This window comes from Rattus norvegicus, chromosome 9, assembly GCF_036323735.1.
Source record: "Rattus norvegicus strain BN/NHsdMcwi chromosome 9, GRCr8, whole genome shotgun sequence".
Classification (NCBI taxonomy): domain Eukaryota; kingdom Metazoa; phylum Chordata; class Mammalia; order Rodentia; family Muridae; genus Rattus; species Rattus norvegicus.
In genome coordinates this window covers 21,581,639-21,601,076 of record NC_086027.1, presented here as the reverse complement: position 1 = coordinate 21,601,076, position 19,438 = coordinate 21,581,639, and the positions used below count along the sequence as shown (strand labels likewise).

Genomic DNA, 19,438 nt, shown 5'->3' with positions numbered 1-19,438 from the left:
GTCCTGGGTTCAGTCCTCAGCTCAAAAAAAAAAAAATTCAAGCTCAACACAGAGAACCATAAAATATACAAACCATTGTTAAAGGTTGGACAGACCGGAGTGCCGAATTGGTCAAGTGTTTACCTAAAGCCCGAGCCCACATAAACATACAAAAAGAGAAACTCCTGGAAGGTATCCTCTGACCTCCACATCCACGGCGTGGTGTGTCTATATCCCCCTCCCCCAGTAAATAAAATAAAATAAAACATTAAAATTCATAGCTCTGCTATGTCCTTTCACTTCGAAAGTTGTCTGCGGGCTGGGGATTTAGCTCAGTGGTAGAGCGCTTACCAAGGAAGCGCAAGGCCCTGGGTTCGGTCCCCAGCTCCGAAAAAAAAGAACCAAAAAAAAAAAAAAAAAAAAAAAAAAAAAAAAAAAAAAAGAAAGTTGTCTGCAAGATCCAGCACCCCCCACCCCACCCCTGCTGCAGAATTAATGCTTCTTGCCTTCTGCAACCCTCTGCTTCCTTCTGCATGCCTCCCCGCTCTCTCCTTCCACCAGGGTGGGTACTTACCTTTGAGGAGCCAGGATCATCTTGTCAAGGACGCATTCGCAACTCACTGCCCTCCCCCAAATGTTAGGAAGAGGGTGTAATGTGTCTGGCAAATGGCCAGCATTTAGCAACCTTCCTGTGGTTTCTAACTCAGAAACCAGACACATAGCTTGACACCTGCCTTGGCCGCCTACTCCAGCCTGGGGACGACAATCACCCCAGTGCACCAAGGCTGCCTCAAAGCCACCTCTCTCAGGCCTCACACTTGGTTTTTTTTTTTTTTTTTTAAGGTCCCCAACACACAGTCGATTGCAGGACCCTCCATCTATGTCCTCCAATGCTTAAACGTTAGGTTAAACAACAGATAATTTTTAGCACCTTCAAGTCAAGCAGACACTGCAAAAAGCTCTCCCTAGGCAGAAATGCAATCTTGAAAGGGTTGGTAACACCAACTTCTACCTTGCATACAGTTTATACTTAAAACCACTGATAGATTCGTCACAGCTGACAGTCAAGCTCAAGAAACCTTTTACCAACTAACTTTCTTTGGGGGGGGGAAAGGGGGAGTTGAAGCATTTCTTTGTGTAGCCCTGAGTGTCCTGGTTCTCGATCTGCAGACCAGGTTATCCTTGAACTCACAGAGATCCTCCTGTCCTGGGATTAAAGGCATGCACCTCCATACCCTGCAGCTTTCTTAATTAGAATGGGATAGGCTCTGATACAGGAAGACTAAAGCGAAGCCAATCAGGGGTGTTGCTATTTCCCATAGCAAATCAGTCTCCTTTTAATCTTCATAGGTCAAATCTATCTTTCATCTGGAGAGATGGCTCGATGGCTAAGTGCACTTGTGCTCTTTTATGAGACCTAGATTCCTCTCCCAGCACCCACACAGTAGTTCACAACCACCTGTTAACTCCAATTCCAGGGATCTGACACCCTCTTCTGGTCTCCACAAACACTGCACACTCTCGTGGGCACACATACACCAACGCACGCAAAACACCTCTATATACATAAAATACGAATAAATAAATCTAAAAGAACCTATCCTTCATGAAAGAAAGCAGCTATTACATTCCTTTAGGTAACCTGAACCGTCATCAGCCATATTTCAGTAGTCCAAAATTCATATTTTGTGAAATAAAAGTGCTTTTTAAAAGGAGAAAACGAGAGCCTCATCTATCTTGCCCAAGAAACAAAACTAACAAAAATATGGTGCCTGAATAAGTGACCACCGCCCCTCCCCCTACCGGCGCTGTTACATCAGGTATACACACAGGAACACAAGAACATGTGATTTCCCCCTCCGACCCTCCACCTAGGAAAGAATTTGCCACCCAGTGACACCTGTCTTGATTTAGTAGTGCAATGCTCTCTCTTCAATCAAGTATTTGTGCTTGAGGTTTATATAATATATATTATATATTATATATATATATTTTTAAATGGTTCAGAAAGGAGACAGATGGGATGTGAGGATTGAAACTCAAGTCTTAATTCCACCTTAATTGAATGGCTTTCATTTCCTCCCATCTTTATCTGCAGGAAAACGCAGGCATATGGGTAAAATTTCAAATGAATATTTTGGGCAGTTTTTTTTTTTTTTTTAAATCCCAATTAAAAGAACAAAAATGGAGGTTGACAACCAGGGTGGAGATGGGGCTGAAACCGAGGGCCGCCGGAGTCTAGAAGGCACGGTGGCTGAAGGCAGCATGCGAGGATGCCACCCGACTCCTCCGCGGCCGCCGCCTTGGGCTTCTGCCAGAGACTGCACGGTCTTGGCTGCCCACTCGCACCTCGGGTTGGTCCGGACTTTAGGCTAGGCTCGTTCACTTCCGGTGACAAATCCCTCCCACCACCTCTAGAAATAATGTACCGTTTCCCCATCGCCTTCCTAAAGACAGTCGGCCCTATAGGGAGAGGCGAGGCGCTCGGGCTGGGGGTCTTAGCCCCGCGCGGCCAGAGGTTGCCAGCTGCGCAGGGAGTGGCTGCCACCGCGTCAGGGAGCAAGACGGTGGGGGTGGCATGTCATCCTCCCCCGCTCCCCCCTCCGACTGCAGCAATTGGCCATTAAAGAAATAATCTGTTTTTAGACTCCCCCAGGAACCCCAGAGCCCGCTCCAGCGAGGAACCAAGTCTCTCCCTTAGCGGTGCCTCGCGCCTTCTTCCCGCCCCAGTAACTGCCCACGGGGACCCAGACGCCCCCAGGCCGCGCCGAGCTGCAGTGGATGGGGGAGGGCAGGAAGGATGAGGGTTACCGGGGCGGCAGGGACCAGTGGAGCAAAAAGGTGATGGAAGGGAAAAGGGAAAGAAAAAAAAAAAGAGAGAAAGAAAAAAAAAAACCCAGAGGCATGCAAGCGGCTCCCTGGCCAGCTGTTCCAGCTGCAGCTTCCTCCGGCGCGGCCCGGGAGGTGCAATAACCCCCCCTCCATCTTTCTCGCACTACCTGTCCCCCACAACACCACAAGCACAGATTCCTCCCCACCACCCTGCAGCAGATCTCCGGCCTGTAAGGGGGTAGCAGGGAGGAGCTGGGGGGAGGGGGAGGCCTGCGAGTTTCTAACCTTGTTCTTATAAACAAACCCACATGTGCAGCTGCCGCTGCTGCAACTCACCCCACAATCCCGGATATAAGTCCTGCCCCTTTAAGAAGGAAAAAAAAAAAAAAAAGCTTCACCCGCCTGCCTCCCACCCCACCCATCCACCAGGACCTTTGTCTCCCCACCCCCTCCTGTCAGTCAGCCCCGCCCTCCTCCCCGCCCCTCTAACGCGAAGAAACCAATAGGCGAAGAGAATATGGCGGGATCTGACGTCACCACAGCCGGCCAATCACAGCGCGCGTTGGTGGGAGGCCTTGCGGAGAGCGCTCGGAGGAAAGGCGGTGGGGGAGGAAGGTTGGAGTCAAGATGGAGGGAGTGGACTGCTCGGTGGCTCTGGCGGACGCTGCCGCCGGGTCCCCGCGGGACCTGAGCCTGGTACCCGAGCGACTTCAGAGGCGCGAGCAGGAGCGACAGATGGAGGTGGAGAGGCGCAAGCAGAAGCGGCAGGACCAGGAGGTGGAGGAGGAGAAGAGCGGCTTCTTCGCCGCCGCCTTCGCCCGGGAGCGCGCGGCAGCGGAGGAGCTGCTGCAGGGCGAGGCGTCGGCCGAGCGGCTGGAAGAGGCGGCCAACCGGCTCCAGGCGCTGCGGAAACTCTTGAACGACTCGGTTCTGTTCCTCGCTGCCTACGACCTGCGGCAGGGCCAGGCGGCGCTGGCGCAGCTGCAGTCGGTCCTAACGGAACGGCGCCAGGAGCTGCAGCCCAAGAAGCGCTTCGCCTTCAAGGCTCGAAAGAAGGATGCTGCCGGGACTGCCCAGGTAGATGCCGCACCCGTCACCTCGGCGGCCCCTTCTCCTCCCTTGACCGAGGAGGAGGGAGCTCCCGGGGCCAGCTGGGCCTGTGGCTTCTCCAACCTGGAATCCCAAGATCTGGAGAAGAGAGCGGAGGAGCTGCACCAGCGTGACATTCTTTTGAGCGACCTGACCAACTGCACTGTCAGACTGCGTGGCAATCCCAACACCTTGCGGTTGGCAAAGGCCCGAGGCTGCAAGGTGCTCTGCGGCCCAGTGACCACCTCTGTGTTCCTGGAGGACTGTCGAGATTGCATCCTGGCTGTGGCTTGCCAGCAGCTCCGCGTACACACTACCAAAGACACCCGCATCTTCTTGCAGGTGACCAGCAGGGCCATCGTGGAGGACTGCAGCGGCATCCAGTTTGCTCCTTACACCTGGAGCTACCCTGGGATCGACAAGGACTTCCAGGACTCCGGTTTAGATAGGAGCAAAAATAACTGGAACCAGGTTGACGATTTCAATTGGCTAGCCCAAAATGTGCCCTCCCCAAATTGGAGTATTCTTCCTGAGGAGGATCGAGACATCCAGTGGGACTGAGCACTGGCCACGCTCAGTGACATCCCAATCGGTTTACCTGATATTGTTCTGTTTATGTTTGGAGTAGTAGGGGCTTGAAATTGTTGAAACTCCCCTCCTTGTGAGTCCTATTAAATTTCATAACAGAGTAATGGGTTTTTGCTACTTTGATGACGTTTTCCTGCCTCCCTTTGAGTATGACAGCTTGAAGAATTAGGGGAAGGATGGAGGAGCTTTGAGGGATTTGCTGCTTTTACAGTTAGTCACAGAGCGATAAAGCAGGTCTTCAATAAATAATAAGGATGTTAGGAGAACTCCATTAGCCGACAGTTTAAGTGGAAGTAGCAAGCCCATAAAAGCTCTATTAAGGGCTATTTTTTCCCCCCACTAAAGGTTTGTTCTGTGTATTTTTCAGCAAGGCTATGAAGACTCCTTCCTGGACCTCTGGACCAGTGTTGTGTTAGGTCTCAAGTTTTGAATGGGCTCAAGAGGTGTACCAACTACCTTCCTTTCGTCTTTCTTGTTGATACAGGGTTTCTCTGTGCAGCTCTGGAAGTGGAACTCACAGAGATGCCCCTGTCTCTGAGACCTCTGAGTGTTTGCACCCACCCTAATCACATATTGTTTGTACACTTACATTATTATCAGAACACTGGTGGCATGAGATCACCGCTCATGTGATATGCTGCGGGAATCTGAAATCAGGTGAGGACTCATCTTTTTTTTTTTTTTTAAAGTAAGCTCCATGCTAACCTGGAACTTACTCTGTAGGCTCTGAACTCATGCTGATCCTCCCACTCAACCTCCCGAATGCTAGATTTGGAGCCTGAGGCTTCACTCCCAGTGGGATCCCCATCTTTACCACACATGCTGATTGTGAGCACTGAGCATGGGGTTGGGAGGAAAGCTAAACACAGGCCAAATTAAATGTGGGTCATAGTTATGCTGCTAGCTGTGAATGGAGTCAACGTGCTGAGTGAAGTTTCCCAGTCTTCTTGTTCCAACACCCTGTTACCACCTTGTTCCACTCTGAAAACCACTGTCCAGCATTATCAGTTGCAAAATTTACGTTTATTCTGTTTGATTTGCTTTTGAGATTGGTCTCACTGTGCAGCCCCCAGCTCTGGCACTTGTCCACAAAGATGCCCTCTGTGCTGAGATTAAACGTGCGAATCACTGTACCTAGCCTGGGAGTTAATTTTAGGACATGATTTTTTAGATTTTAATATGGCTTAATACCTCAAGGATTACTACGATATTTGACATGACTTTTACACGCTTATGTATGAAAAGTATTCATTCTGCCTCCAGAAGAGGATTTAAAGTAGCTCCTTGGGAAAATGGAATCTGACAGGGTGACAAAAGGAAGGGGCCTGGGCGTCCTCAGACGACAGAGACAATTCCTGAGTAGGAAGTGAGCAGTTTCTTCCCCTTACCCACTAGCCAAGAAAGGGAATGCTAATAGTTCCAGGGTATGCAGCATCTACTAAGGAGAAGTCAGTTACTTAGGAAGAAACACTCCTAGTGGTAACAGGAGAGATGGGTAGAATAATTGTGTGCGTCATGGTCATTCAGTCACAGGCTGAGCCACCGCAGGAAGCAACACCAGCGGCGGACACTAATGATCTTGCTACTAAACTTCACTACATTTAGAAAAATTCTGGCATTAGATCTCCATTACCAGCAAGAGGGAGGAAAAAAAAAAAAAACAAGAATAAAAGTAAAGTATCAGGAGCCGTCAGTGGTGGCATGAAACTCTAACCCCAGTGCTTGGGAGACAGAGGCATGTGGATCTCCGAATTTGAGGCCAGCCTGGTCTACAGAGCTAGTTCTAGGCCATCCAGGGCTACACAGAGAAATCTTGTCTTGAAAAAAGAAAAGAGGACAGAAAATGCTGTGACTGGGAGGTGGCTCAGCGGTTGCCGAGGACCAGCCCCAGTCATTTCATGGATCGGCACAAACTCAGTCTCAGGCAGGGGTGCAGGTGCAAGCGACCGGTGACTCCTTCTGAAGCTGAGCTCAGAGGCAGCTTTAACGCTTTTCTCCGAGTGCACCCCAATCTTTTATTGGCTACACACTTCCTTGTTAAAGAATAATATATAATCAAAAGCCTTTCATCTTCCTCAAACCCATTATTTTTTCCCCAAAAGCCCCATGTAACTATGTCACCAAAAAACACAATGCACACATAAAGTCACAATTGAGTGTCTGCAAAAGCAAGTTACACACTAACTTTTGACTCTCAGGAAAACCTCTGAGTTGCAGGTCATCCAGGCATGAACTTGTGGTCACAACATTAGCGTGAGCACAGAAAGGTGCTAAGCAGGTCAGCTTGTCTTAATTCACAGAATCTCTTCCTCTGCTCTGTTGAGCTCATCCAAACGTCTCTCTCTCTCTCTCTTTTTTTTCTTTTTCTTTTTTTCGGAGCTGGGGACCTAACCCAGGGCCTTGCGCTTCCTAGGCAAGCGCTCTACCACTGAGCTAAATCCCCAACCCTTTTTTTTTTTTTAAGATTTTATTTATATGAGTACACTAGCTGTCTTCAGACACACCAGAAGAGGGCATCGGATCCCATTACAGATGGTTGTGAGCCACCATGTGGTTGCTGGGAATTGAACTCAGGACCTCTGGAAGGGCAGCCAGTGCTCTTAACCTCTGAGCCATCTGTCCAGCCCCAAATGTCTATTTCTACAGTGCTTTTCAAACTCTCCCATATGCAATATTAGTTTCCCTTGCAGCTGCCTCCGCTCCCCAGGAGGCTCCCTCACAAGCCTGAATCTATCTCACAGGACGTGTACCCTAATTTCCTTAGGCAGGCAATGCCAGGGGGGTCAGGTCAGTATGCTCAAATCTCTCCAGGAAGTTCAGTTCACTAATCCGACAGAACCCTCACGAGGTCCAAACTCTTCTACCCACCCTTTTGTGTTTTTATTATACATATATCTTCCAATTTTGCCCAATAATATTTCTGGATCAAACTATTATTAGAGATCTCCCCTCATGGGGGCCTCCCCATTGCTCACTGGTCCAGTGCACCCAGCTATTCCTTCCTCTGTCTTGTCCCTTGTGTTTTCTGTGACCATCCCATAGTGTCCTTAGTGACCCAGGCCCAGTGTTCCCTTTCCTTGGCATCTTCATTTCTCTTAACTACTAAAGCTTCAGGCTTCTCAAAACATTTCCTGCTTTAAATATTTCCTGGCATAACTTAATCATCATGAGTTGGCTAAAATTTCCCAGAGAACAATTAAGCTTCCACATCCAGAACCCCTTGTCCTTTTATGCCTGAGTTGACTGCTTCAATGGCCAGGGCCAGAGCAGTTTGTTTCTATAGACATCAGAGCTATTCTCTAATAATGCCCTCAATCCCTTTCCCAGAACATTTTTACCAGAGTTGTATTTAAGGACAAATGTGGTATAGAAAAAAGCCAAACATAAGCATACAAGAAAGAGCAAGACCGGGCTGGAGATTTAGCTCAGTGGTAGAGCGCTTACCTAGGAAGCGCTAGGCCCTGGGTTCAGTCCCCAGCTCCGAAAAAAAGAACCAAAAAAAAAAAAAAAAAGGAAGAGCAAGACCAACTGTGTACTAGAAAGCCAGAGCTGCCTTATCTATTCAGGTCGACAGTGCTCTGGCAGCATAAACTCAGCCGAGTTCACAACCAGATTGCACCTGACAAGTGGTGAGAGCACTTGTGCAAGCTTCACCTGAGTCGGCGGGAGAATCAAGGTCACTGAACCCCCAGTCTCCAGGTCCCATGAGAGACCCTAGCCAAAGAAACAAAGGTCAAAAGGGGAATGTACCTCTGGCCTTAACACAGGCGGGCAGATGCGAGCTCCCACCGAATCCCCTAAGTAGATATAAAACGCCTTGAAATCCCTTAGATCTCAGAAATCTATCATTTGGTTTTTCGTTTATTTGTCCTTCAGACAGGGTTGCACATAGCCCAGGCTAGGCTGGAGCTCTTCATCTCCCTGCCTCAACTTCCCTTCACTTGGCCACAAAGCAGCACATTGTAATAGACAGAGAGACCGTTTGAACCGTCATCTGTGCTGGCTGTCTTAGTTTTCCCTGCTGGTCAGGGCCCTCTGTTCCTCCCTAAGTCATCATGTCACCTGTGACTCGGTGGGCAAAGCTCACTGTCAACATCCTTCGCAGCACCCACATGGCGGTTAACAACCTCCTCACTCCAGTCGCTGGCCGGATGGACCTCCTCTTGTGGCCTCCCTGGGCACTGCCTGTAAGTGTGCACAGGCCCACTGGCAGGAAAAAATGCCCATATACATACAGGAAAAGGGGGAAGGGAATACAAGAGGATTAGTATACAATCAGTTTCCCTTCCTGCTTGACCCTGGGCCTTTGTGTGTTTGAGGACAAGTCACTTTCAGTACCAGTTTTTTTCCTGTCTATACATTATAAACATTATTCTGAATACCCTTTTCTTCCTCCCAATAGAAGCATGTATACTATCCTGTCCCTTCCCAATGGGTACATTAAACAGCAAGTGACATCTTGTTCTTTAACCAGTGTTCACACAGGGAACCTATGATTCACTTAATCACCATCTAAGGAACATTAAAGTCCATAAGCTGTGTGTGACCAGCACTCTTAGGCAGAGGCAGGCTGATCTGAGTTGGAGGCCAGCCTGGTCCACAGAGCAAGTTCCAGGACACCCAGGGCTACACAGAGAAACTCTGGTCTCAGAAAAGTTATCAGGGAATATCTTTGTGTAGAGATGACTCAGCGATGTGCCATTCTAGCCGTAGGCCAAGACCTAGGACTGAAATCCCTGCCTGGACTGGCTATGAGCGTCCAGGAGGTTGACATCGGTGGTGTTCCTAAGAGGTTTGTTAATTCACAGTTGCTCTGAGTGCTGTCTTCCCGTCTCTGACACAGCCAGCTGCGAACTGGTTCAGCTCTGGATCTCTGCCAGTTTGATAACAACTGTTATCTTCTTTTTTTTTTTTTTTTTCTTTTTTTCGGAGCTGGGGACCGAACCCAGGGCCTTGCGCTTGCTAGGCAAGCGCTCTACCACTGAGCTAAATCCCCAACCCCAACTGTTATCTTCTTATAGTCTAACTATAATTGTCTCCCCTTCTCCGTTGTTTAAACCATTTTGTATGCTGCCACCAAACTGGTCTTTTTAAAGTATGTCTCTCTTGGTCTACACCTCTCCTAGGCTCCCCTTCTCCCCGGGACTGGCTCCTGGTCAGCGAAGAGAAGCCTTCCCTTCAGCTGTTCCTCTAGTTGTACCACTTCCTCAGACGTGGCACACTCATCTGAACTCACAGTCATCACACACAAACACACACACACACACACACACACACACACACACACACACACACACACACACACGGCACTAGTCAGGGACCTGGTGGGAGACAGAGGGCTCATGAAGAAACTCAGGGCAGTCCGTGAAGAGCTTAACATAGGAGCCGTTTACAGAGGTGCAGCAGAGTTTAGGAAAAGCAATGAGATGGCCGGAGACCTGACCTTCCCTAGGGCTGAAGCTGGTACTGGACGAGAGGGACACCGTTCAAGCATTGTAGGTTTCAGCGGAAGAACACAACCAACCCTGAGAGTGGAGGCAACTGGGGGCCAGTCCCACGTGGGTACTGAGTCTCCTATTGCCCGTCACTGGCTGAACCCAACTGGACGTGTCAGAGCAGTGTAGACTGTTGGTACAGCCATACATTAATCAACCTCCAGGACACTGGTCAGGGTGGGAAAAATGAAGACAGGCTCTAGAGAAGCAAATGGAAGACTGTTTGGTCACAAACATTTTTCTTCCAAACTTCCTGGGCTCTGTTTCATCAGATTCCACACAGTTTGGGTGGGTCTGTGTACACTGGCCAAAGTTTTGTATAACTCAAATGTCACTTCCTCTGGGGTTTTTCTCAGTCTCTGTAAATGAAGCACAATGTGTACACACACACACACTCTCTCTCTGACACACACACTTTGGGCAGTACTAAGGATGATTTACAGTCTGCAGTGCAGTTAACCCAGCGGTGGGCAGCTGTGACTGGGAGGCTGCTCGGTCCCAGGAGGCTGAGTGTTCCAGCTGCCTTTCTGTATGAGCTGGAATCCTGAAGAAGTAGGTGCCAACAGATGTGCTGGCAAGCAAGTGCAAGCAGGTGAAGAACAGAGTCTTCCCTCTTCCACTGTCCTTATGTAGACCTCATTTGTCCAGATTAAAGGTGTGCACCATGACGCTGCCTGGACCTAAGCTGTTCTTTACTTGGAGCTTGCTCTGTCCCAGGCTAGCCTTGAACTCAGAGATCCGCTTGCTTCTGTCTCCTGGGATTAAAGATTTGTACTACCTTGCCTGGGCCTAAGCTTTTCATAGCCACTATGTCTCAAGATCTGGATCAAAAGCCTGTGTCTCCCAGCCTCAAGATCTGGATCACAGGTGTGCCCTCCATCTCTGGATTGTAGTTCAGGCCAGATTAAAAGTCCAAATGAAAACAATGACCAACAGCAGTAATGCCTAACATGATATGACTATCCTTTGTTCGACTGCAAATGCATAAACCATAAGCTATGCTGGGTGGGATCGTGCCGGGCGATCTGAAGTCCATTTAATACCCTTGAACACAGGATTCAGCTCTCTTTTCCTTCCCCTTTATTATTACTTCAATACATTTTTGTATTTTCCCTTTTTGAGCTTGCTATGCTTGATCAAAACTCTCTTCATGAGACTAAACCAGAGGACAAAGTCTATGCTGGGCTTTTCTGAGACTTCCTTTGTCAAAGCAATTAACATAAATCTCTCTGCCTCAGCCTCAGGTAGACTCTTCAGATGAGAGCGAAAAGCAGTCATATTCTTCAACAAGATATCACAAGAAGTCTCTAGGCCACATACTCTTCTCCGTTGAAACCTCTTGGGTAAGGTCTGCAGGCCAAATCCTCCTCGGTACTAATGTTTTCCATATTCCTGCTAGAATGGTCCACATTCCACTGCTTTGCAAATTCAAAGTCCCCAAGTCCACATTCCTCCAAACAAAAGACCTATCACAACAATTCTCCAGTCCCTGGCACCAACTTCTGTCTTAGTTAGGGTTTGACTGCTGTGAACAGACACCATGACCAAAGCAACTCTTTCTTTTTTTTTTTTCCTTTTTTTTTTTCTTTTTTTTTTTTCAGAGCTGGGGACCGAACCCAGGGCCATGCGCTCGCTAGGCAAGCGCTCTACCGCTGAGCTAAATTCCCAACCCCAAGGCAACTCTTATAAGGACAACATTTAACTGGGGCTGGCTTACAGGTTCAGAGGTTCAGTCCATTATCATCAAGGTGGGAGCATGTCAATTAAATATACTCCTTTATTTATAAGAGTTGCCGGGGTTGGGGATTTGGCTCAGTGGTAGAGTGCTTGCCTAGCAAGCGCAAGGCCCTGGGTTCGGTCCCCAGCTCTGAAAAAAAAAAAAAAAAAAAAAAAAAAAGAGTTGCCTTGGTCATGGCGTCTCTGCACAGCAATGGAATCTTGACTAAGAGAGATGGAATCCAGGGTCTTAGCACACTTTAGGCAAGCGCTCTACCACTTAACTATGTTACTGGCAGAATGGTTTTTCTTTTGTTTGTTTTTTTTTTTTTTTTTTTGCTTTTAAGAAGTGTCTCACTGGGCTGGAGAGATGGCTCAGCGATTAAGAACACCGGCTGCTCTTCCAGACGTTCTAAGTTCAAATCCTAGCAACCACATGGTGGCTCACAACCATCTGTAATGAAATCTGGTGCCCGAAGACAGCTACAGTGTACTCATATAAATATAAGTTAATAAATTAAAATGTGTGTGCGTGTGTGTGTGTGTGTGTGTGTGTGTGTGTGTGTGTGTGAGACTGCATAGCTCTGACTGGCCTTGAACTCACAGAGATCTGCCTGCCTCTGGCCCAAGAGTGCTGAGGTCATAGTTGTGAGTCACCACGCTCAGCTCAGAGTCATTCCTTATATTCTGAGACAATAGGAACAAAACAAGGACTGTGAAGGAGCTTGTCTCTGAGGGCAAGTTGTCAGATTTTCCAGTAGCTACATTTTTTTTTTTTAAAGATCTTTGAGACAGGGTCTCATGTAGCTCAGGCTGGCCTCAGACTTGCTGTGTAGCCAAGGATAGCATTGAAGGATGCTTCCTGAGTGCTGGGAGTAGAGCCGCATGCCCTTACGCCTGGTTTGTGCAGTACTGAGGATCAAGCCCAGGTTATTTCTCCATGCTGGGTTAGTGTTCTCCCCACAGAGCCCCATCTCTAGTCCATTCGTTTGACGTTTGTTTAAGATACAGATTCTCACCATGTCTTCCTGGATGGTTTCCATCTTTTGATCCTCCTGTTGGAACCTTCAGACAGGTAGTGTGCACTGCCCACTCAGTACAGCAGACTTGATGTCAGAGGGGAAAACCGCTGGGGAATGTGAACCACACAGGCCAACTCAGTCAATACTTCCTAGACCCCATGGTCTCCGAGCCAGTCAGGCCCGCTGGCGCCTGATTTCAGCAAAGGTGCTGTTTCTCTTGAAGCACTCGAGATAAGGTGAGACATCAGAGGAAAGACCCTAAGGGAGATCACTACAGGAGGACAAAAGAAACAGTTCTTGCCTCTAAGGAATAAAAGGCCAAGTGCCTGTGGTCTAGGAACATAGAGTTAGGTCTCCTCAAATACTGTGTTCTGACATGGGAGCGACTTCCTGAACTTTTTATAGTAAGAGAGCGAGAAAGTCAGATTCCAGTTACAGCAAAGCAGGAGTGACTGCTACCGGCCTGGGATGTCGGCTGTCAGCATTCCGAGACCTTTGACTGGTGGAAACCAGGGCTCTGTTCACCCACACCAAAGAATTTACCTCGAGGTCACAAAAAATCAGCGACAGAGAAAGGCAGTGGGTGGCTATTAAGGGGCCAATGATGTCCAAGAAAATGTGGCTCTGGACCTGCAATAGTTCAACCTCCTCGTGTCACTGACATACTAATCAGTCAATCGGTCTTTCCTTCTAAGGACCAGCCTCCTTCTAAGGATTCTAGTTTACAATGGGAAGAAGTGAGGAAGACTTCAGTGTTAACTGTGATCTCGGAGGAAATGAAAAAGGGAAAGAAACTGCTTCTTCCTAGCTTGGGTTACTGAAGTCCTTGAGGGAAGGGGCATTTGTTCATGTCCTATCATAATGACAATTTCCAAAAGAGATGACAAGATTGTTGACTGACTCAGCTTCCAAAGAACTAGGAGTTAGACAGTCCCCTGAGAGACAGACTGATAAAAGGGCCCGGATATATAATGAAGATGGCGAACTCTGATTTCGTCCTCACCCCCTGACATGAGACAAATGCCTGGTGGGCTTTCTCTCCTGCCAATAGCCAGCACTTCCAGCTAACTAGTCTAGGCTGGCCAGATATGGTCAAGGGTGGCCTTGAACCTGTCTACCCAAACCCATGGGCCTGTCAGTCTCTGTTTCTTTGCTTAGAATTGGGAAAGGGGTCCCACCTCAGGCCACCAACAACACTTGAACCTCAAGAGGAAAAGTGAATTTCAGTCAGCTCTGTGCTCTGCAGGGATCTTTCTGTGAGCACTGCTCTTCGTGAGCTGTGCATGAGTATAAATGTGCAAATGTGTGTGTGTGCATCTCCTGTATGCTACTTGCTGTGTGTGAGATTTTTTTCTACCTTTTAGTTATGTTTTTTGATACAGGGTTTCTCTGTGTAGCCCCTGGCTGTCTTGGAGCTCACTGTGTAGACCAAGCTGGCCTTGAACTCACAGAGAGTCTCCTGCCTCTGCCTCCTGAGTTCTAGGGTTAAAGGTGTGCACCACCATTGCCAGACTCCAAGAGTTCCCCCTACTTAAAAAAAAAAGACTTATTTATTTTATATATGTGAGTACACTGTCATTGTCTCAGACACACCAGAAAAGGGCATCTCATCCCATTACAGATGGTTGTGAGCCACCATGTGGGTGCTGGGAATTGAACTCAGGACCTCTGGAAGGGCAGCCAGTGCTCTTAACCGCTGAGCCATTTCTCTAGCCCAAGATTCTACTCTTTACTGTTCCCTTCCTGAAGAGTCCATCCTTTTCTCTTGTTTCTCCTCTTCCTTCTCCCCCTCCTCCTCCTTCTAGTCCTCTCTCTCTCTGCATCTCCATTTCCCAAATTAGCTAACTTCCACTTAGAGCCGTGTTTCTTGATTTTTTTTCACTATTACATCCTTAAGGAGCCTTTAATTTTTTTCAAAATAGAAGTTTATTTCTTTCATGGTGTTTTGCCTGCATGTGTGTCTGTGTGAGGGTGTTGGATTCATGGAATAGGAGTTACAGACGGTTGTGAGCTGCCATGTGGGTGCTGGGAATTGAACACCTGGTCCTTTGGAAGAGTAGCCAGTGCTCTTAACTGCTGAGCCACCTCTCCAGCCCAGGAACCCTTTAATTTGACCTAGTTTATGTATTTGTCCTTTTGAGATAGGGTCTCATGTATCTCAGCCTGTCTCTGACCTCCCTGCGTTCCCTTTTACAGAGAAAGTGTGCCATGGAAAGTGGAATTCTCAACCACTGGTGGCTTTGCCTTTCTGAGGATCCTTGACAATGATGCATTTCTCCTTGCCACAGTTGGGCTACAGTGAGCAGTGAGAAGCAGCCACGGATTCTGAAAGTAACCTGTAATATACTGAGTATCCCTCCATAACAGAAAACTATCTGGTCCAAATGAAAATTCAGTTCACACACAAAGAGATGGCAGTTAGGGGCATGGCTGTCACTATTTACGACAGCAACTGGAAAACCCTGGAACAGTTCCAAAGCATCGAGAGACAAACAAAATGTAACCTATAATAACATAATAATACTGTGTGGTTAGAAGGTTTCAAGTCAGACTTGGTGGCACATGTCATTAACTCCAGCACTCAGGCAGAGGCAGGCAGATCTCTGAAAATTTAAGGCCAGTCTGGTCTGTAGAGTGATTTCCGGGTCAGCCGGGGATCCATAGCGAGGCTTCCCTATCAAAAGCAAAACTAACTCAATTTCATACTAAAATTTATAGATATGTTCAGAAACAATAAAATCTAACAGCTTCCTGGAGTGCTGACTCATGCCTTGGTTCTTGTGAGGAGAGGCAGGCATATCAAGGTGAGTTCTAGGTCAGCCTGATCTATACACAGTGAGTTCGAGGCTAACCAGGGCCACACAGAGAGCCACGAACTCAAAAACAACAAAAAGCAAAACGAACAAGTAAAATTAAAAAACCAAGATCCCTAAACATAATTTCAACAAACAGAATCCGATACTCAGACAAGCCTGGCGTCCTATGTGGTTCTGGGTATCAATCAAGCTCGGGTGCCGGAAATTGGGGCTTCAGTGCCTGTGACGGCGGAATCATTTGGCCAGCTCTCCATTCCATATTTTAAATATAACATAGGAAACATTTACGGAGATTTAATTATAGCGTAATTTCCTGATGAAAGTGAAACGTTTTCCTCTCGTGGGCCCATTTCTAGTTTGCTTTTGCCTTCCACGATAATTTGACCCCAGGGATGCTGGCGAATGACCTCACCGTCATCCATTGAAGCCATTCCTTTCATGACCACCAGGGGGCGCGCATGGGCTCAGAATAACCTCTGCCCGGTCCCTAGGCGATTTACTATCCACAGACCAGGAGAAAGGTGCGTGGCTAATTCCATCGTCTTTGCAGCTATTTTTACACGCTCATTTCTGGCTTCTGCTCAGCCCTTCCTTCCTGTTTTTCTCTCATCCACAAACGTGCCCTAAGGGCTTCCCACAGCCATGTAAACCCCGTTTCTGGGAAGCTTCCGCATGCTTGTGTGAGAAAGGCAGGAGTGTCCGCACCAAAGCGATGCAACTCCAGCCAGAGAAGTTCGTCCTTTCCGATGTCTCTGGTGGCAAAAAGGTGAAATGTTTTGAAAATCCGAAGATGTGAAGAGCCGGGCGACAGCACACCTTTAATCTAGTTACCCTGTTGAGGCGCGGCAGGTCGATTTCTGTTGGTTCGAGGCCAGCCTGGTCTTTAGGGCCAGTTCCCAGACAGCCAGGAGTATATTGTGAAACCCTGTTTGGACACACGCCCCACCCCTAAAAACAAACAAACAAACAAACAAACAAAAACAAACAAAAACCCCCACAGTAGATAAAATGAAACAAATCCGAGACCTTGGGTAATATTTTTTGGTCTGTTTGTTTTAAGCAACGGTGTATGACAGTAATAAAAGAAAACTGTTTTCTATATGTCCCCGATTTGCCTGTGGCTATCCGTCAAGAGGCTTTGCTTCAGCAAAGCAGTCAGTGCTGTTTTCCAAGGTGACTGACTGTGATGGAGGAAAAACAACCTTTCTTTCGTGGCTTTGTTCTCATGCCTCTTCTCTCTAATGTGCATTTTGGTTTGATTTTACTTAGAGATCTGGAAACAAAGATTTTGGAGACAGGGTCTTGCTATGCCTGGTGTGGAAATTACAGTCCTCTATAGTACTGGGATTGCAGGCATGTACCATAGCACCCAGGTTACCTGGAAATTATTTAAAAAAAAAAACAAAAAACAAAAAACCAAAACCTTCTTGTATTTAGTGTGTGTGTGTGTGTGTGTGTGTGTGTGTGTGTGTGTCTGTCTGTCTGTCTGTCTGCCTGCCTGCCCATCTATTTCTGCCACAACATGTGAGTGGAAGCCATAGGAGAACTTGTTGGTTTAAAGTGCACATTTCTGTGGCTGGAGAGATGGCCCAGTGGTTAAGAGGGCTTGCTGCTCTTGCAGAGGACCCTAGTTTGGTTCTGAACACCTACATGACCCCAGCTCTGGAGGATCTGATGTTCTCTCTGGCCTGCTTAGGCTTGTGCGCTCTCTCTCTCTCTCTCTCTCTCTCTCTCTCTCTCTCTCTCTCTCTCTCCCCTCTCCCCTCCCCCTCCCCCTCTCCCCCTCCCCTCCCCCTCTCCCTCTCCCCTCCTCCCTCTCCCCTTTTCCCCTCTCCTCTCTCCTCTCTCGAGTCCTGGCTGTTCTGGAATTCACTCTGTAGACCAGGCTGACCCTGAACTCAGAGATCCTCCTGCCTCTGCTTGCCAAGTGCTGGGACTAATGACATGTGCTACCACACCTGGCTGACCTGGAAGGCTAAAAGGGAGGCATGCAAACAGAACTGATGTGTGAGGGGAGGGAGGGGGACTCTGACCTGAAGGCCTGACCTACCTGCCGGGCTCTTATCCTAGTCATAAACGCTTCAGTTTTAGATGGGCAGGAATGTGAAGAAATGATTGGTTTGTTCATGTCATTCCTCCCCTTTATTCATAGGCTGTTCTGAGAAATGGCATTACTGCTGGGAATGTAACTTGAAAGAGTTACTTCTTTTTATTTCTATTTCTGTTTCTCTGTGTGTGTGCCAAAGTAGGGCAGAGGATCTCCAGAGCTGGGGTCATGTAGGTGTTCGGAACCAAACTTGGGTCCTCTGCAAGAGCAGCAAGCCCTCTTAACCACCGCACCATCTCTCCAGCCCCAGAAATGTGCACTTTAAACTTTAACAGGTGGATCTAGACTCCTTATCAAACAGCCTGTACAAATGTATGTTCTAAAGGAAAGGCATCTGTGTGATTCTTGCTGTGTCGAAAGAATAGAAAGTCTTGTGGGGTTGAAGCTGGTGGGCCAATTCACCGTCCTCAGCTATATAGAGGGCTTAAAGCCAGCCTGGGATTTGTGTGTGCTGCCTCACAAGTAAATAAACAAACACATACATGAACAGAAAACATAGACCCTCTATTAACTGATGGGCAAACGGACAGCACTTCCGTGGTGTGGAGCAGTTTCTCTTCACTTTGTACCTACACTCTGTCTACAACTGCTTTTTTTTTTTTTTTTTTTTTGGTTCCTTTTTTCGGAGCTGGGGACCGAACCCAGGACCTTGCGCTTCCTAGGCAAGCGCTCTGCCACTGAGCCACATCCCCAGCCCCTACAACTGCTTTTAAAGCATTGATTCCAAACCCAGACAATATTGTGGATGCCAAGAAGTGCATGCTGACAGGAGCCTGCCATAGTTGTCTGCTGAGAGGCTCTGCCAGAGCCTGGCAAATACAGAGGTGGATGAGTGCAGACAACCATTGAACTAAGAACGGGGTCCCCGTTGAAGGAGTTAGAGAAAGGACTGAAGGAGCTGAAGGGGTTTGCAACCTCATAAGAAGAACAACAATAGGGGTTGGGGATTTGGCTCAGTGGTAGAGCGCTTGCCTAGCAAGCGCAAGGCCCTGGGTTCAGTCCCCAGCTCCAAAAAAAAAAAAAAAAAAGAAGAACAACAACAATATCAGCCGACCAGACCCCACCAGAGCTCCCAGGGACTAAACCACCATCCCAAGAGTAAACATGGAGTGACCCATGGCTCCATCCGCATATGTAGCAGAGGATGGCCTTGTCAGGCATCAATGGGAGGAGAGGTCCTTGGTTCTGTCAAGGCTTGCTGCCCCAGTATAGGGGAATCTCAGGGCAGGGAGGTGGGAGGGAGAGGGTGGGTGGGTAGGGGAGCATCCTCATAGAAGCAGGGTAGGAGAATGGGTTTCTGGAGGGGAAACCAGGAAATGATAACATTTAAAATGTAAATAAAAATGCAATTTAAAAAAGGAAAAAAAGGCACTGATTCCTCCTTTAGCGTGATCCCATAGCTTAGAAATGACTTAATTTTTTTATTTAGGTATTTTATATGTATGACTGCTCTCTTTGCAATATACCCACATGCCAGAAGAGGACATCAGATTCCATTATAGATTGTTATGAGCTGCCATGTGGGTGCCGGGAATTGAACCCAGGTCCTTAGGAAGAATAACCAGTGCAGTATAGGCTATTTGATAAGGAATCTAGATACACCTGTTAAAGTTTAAAGTGCACATTTCTGGGGCTGGAGAGATGGCTCGGTGGTTAAGAGGGATCAAAGGTGTGCACTACCCCCACCTGGCTTGGATTTAGCATTTTTATTTAAGTATTTTTGTTCTTTGGTTTGGTGGGGTGGGCTGTTTCCTATGAGAGGAAGGGTGGGCTTGAGAGGACTGGGAAGTGAAT

The 19,438-nt window shown here is 47.8% G+C and overlaps 2 protein-coding genes across 4 annotated transcripts in view; one reads left to right on the top strand and one right to left on the bottom strand.

Annotated features, from left to right (window-relative positions):
* The window catches only part of Bicral (BICRA like chromatin remodeling complex associated protein), an 85,100-nt gene extending 81,909 nt beyond the window's left edge, over positions 1-3,191 (bottom strand). The window contains exon 1 of one of the 3 annotated variants that reach the window (XM_039083177.2): positions 3,148-3,191. The gene's annotated coding sequence lies outside the window, so the exon portion shown is untranslated. Of the gene's footprint in view, positions 1-3,096; positions 3,116-3,147 lie in introns of those variants that run through there. The other 2 variants (XM_008766846.4, XM_039083178.2) reach the window with 2 other exon arrangements.
* A 225-nt stretch (positions 3,192-3,416) lies between these two features.
* Tbcc (tubulin folding cofactor C) lies at positions 3,417-4,605 on the top strand. Its single transcript, NM_001108200.3, has one exon. The coding sequence runs from the start codon at positions 3,439-3,441 to the stop codon at positions 4,459-4,461; it is 1,023 nt and encodes a 340-aa protein (NP_001101670.1). The 5' UTR covers positions 3,417-3,438; the 3' UTR covers positions 4,462-4,605.
* The last annotated feature ends 14,833 nt before the right edge of the window (positions 4,606-19,438 follow it).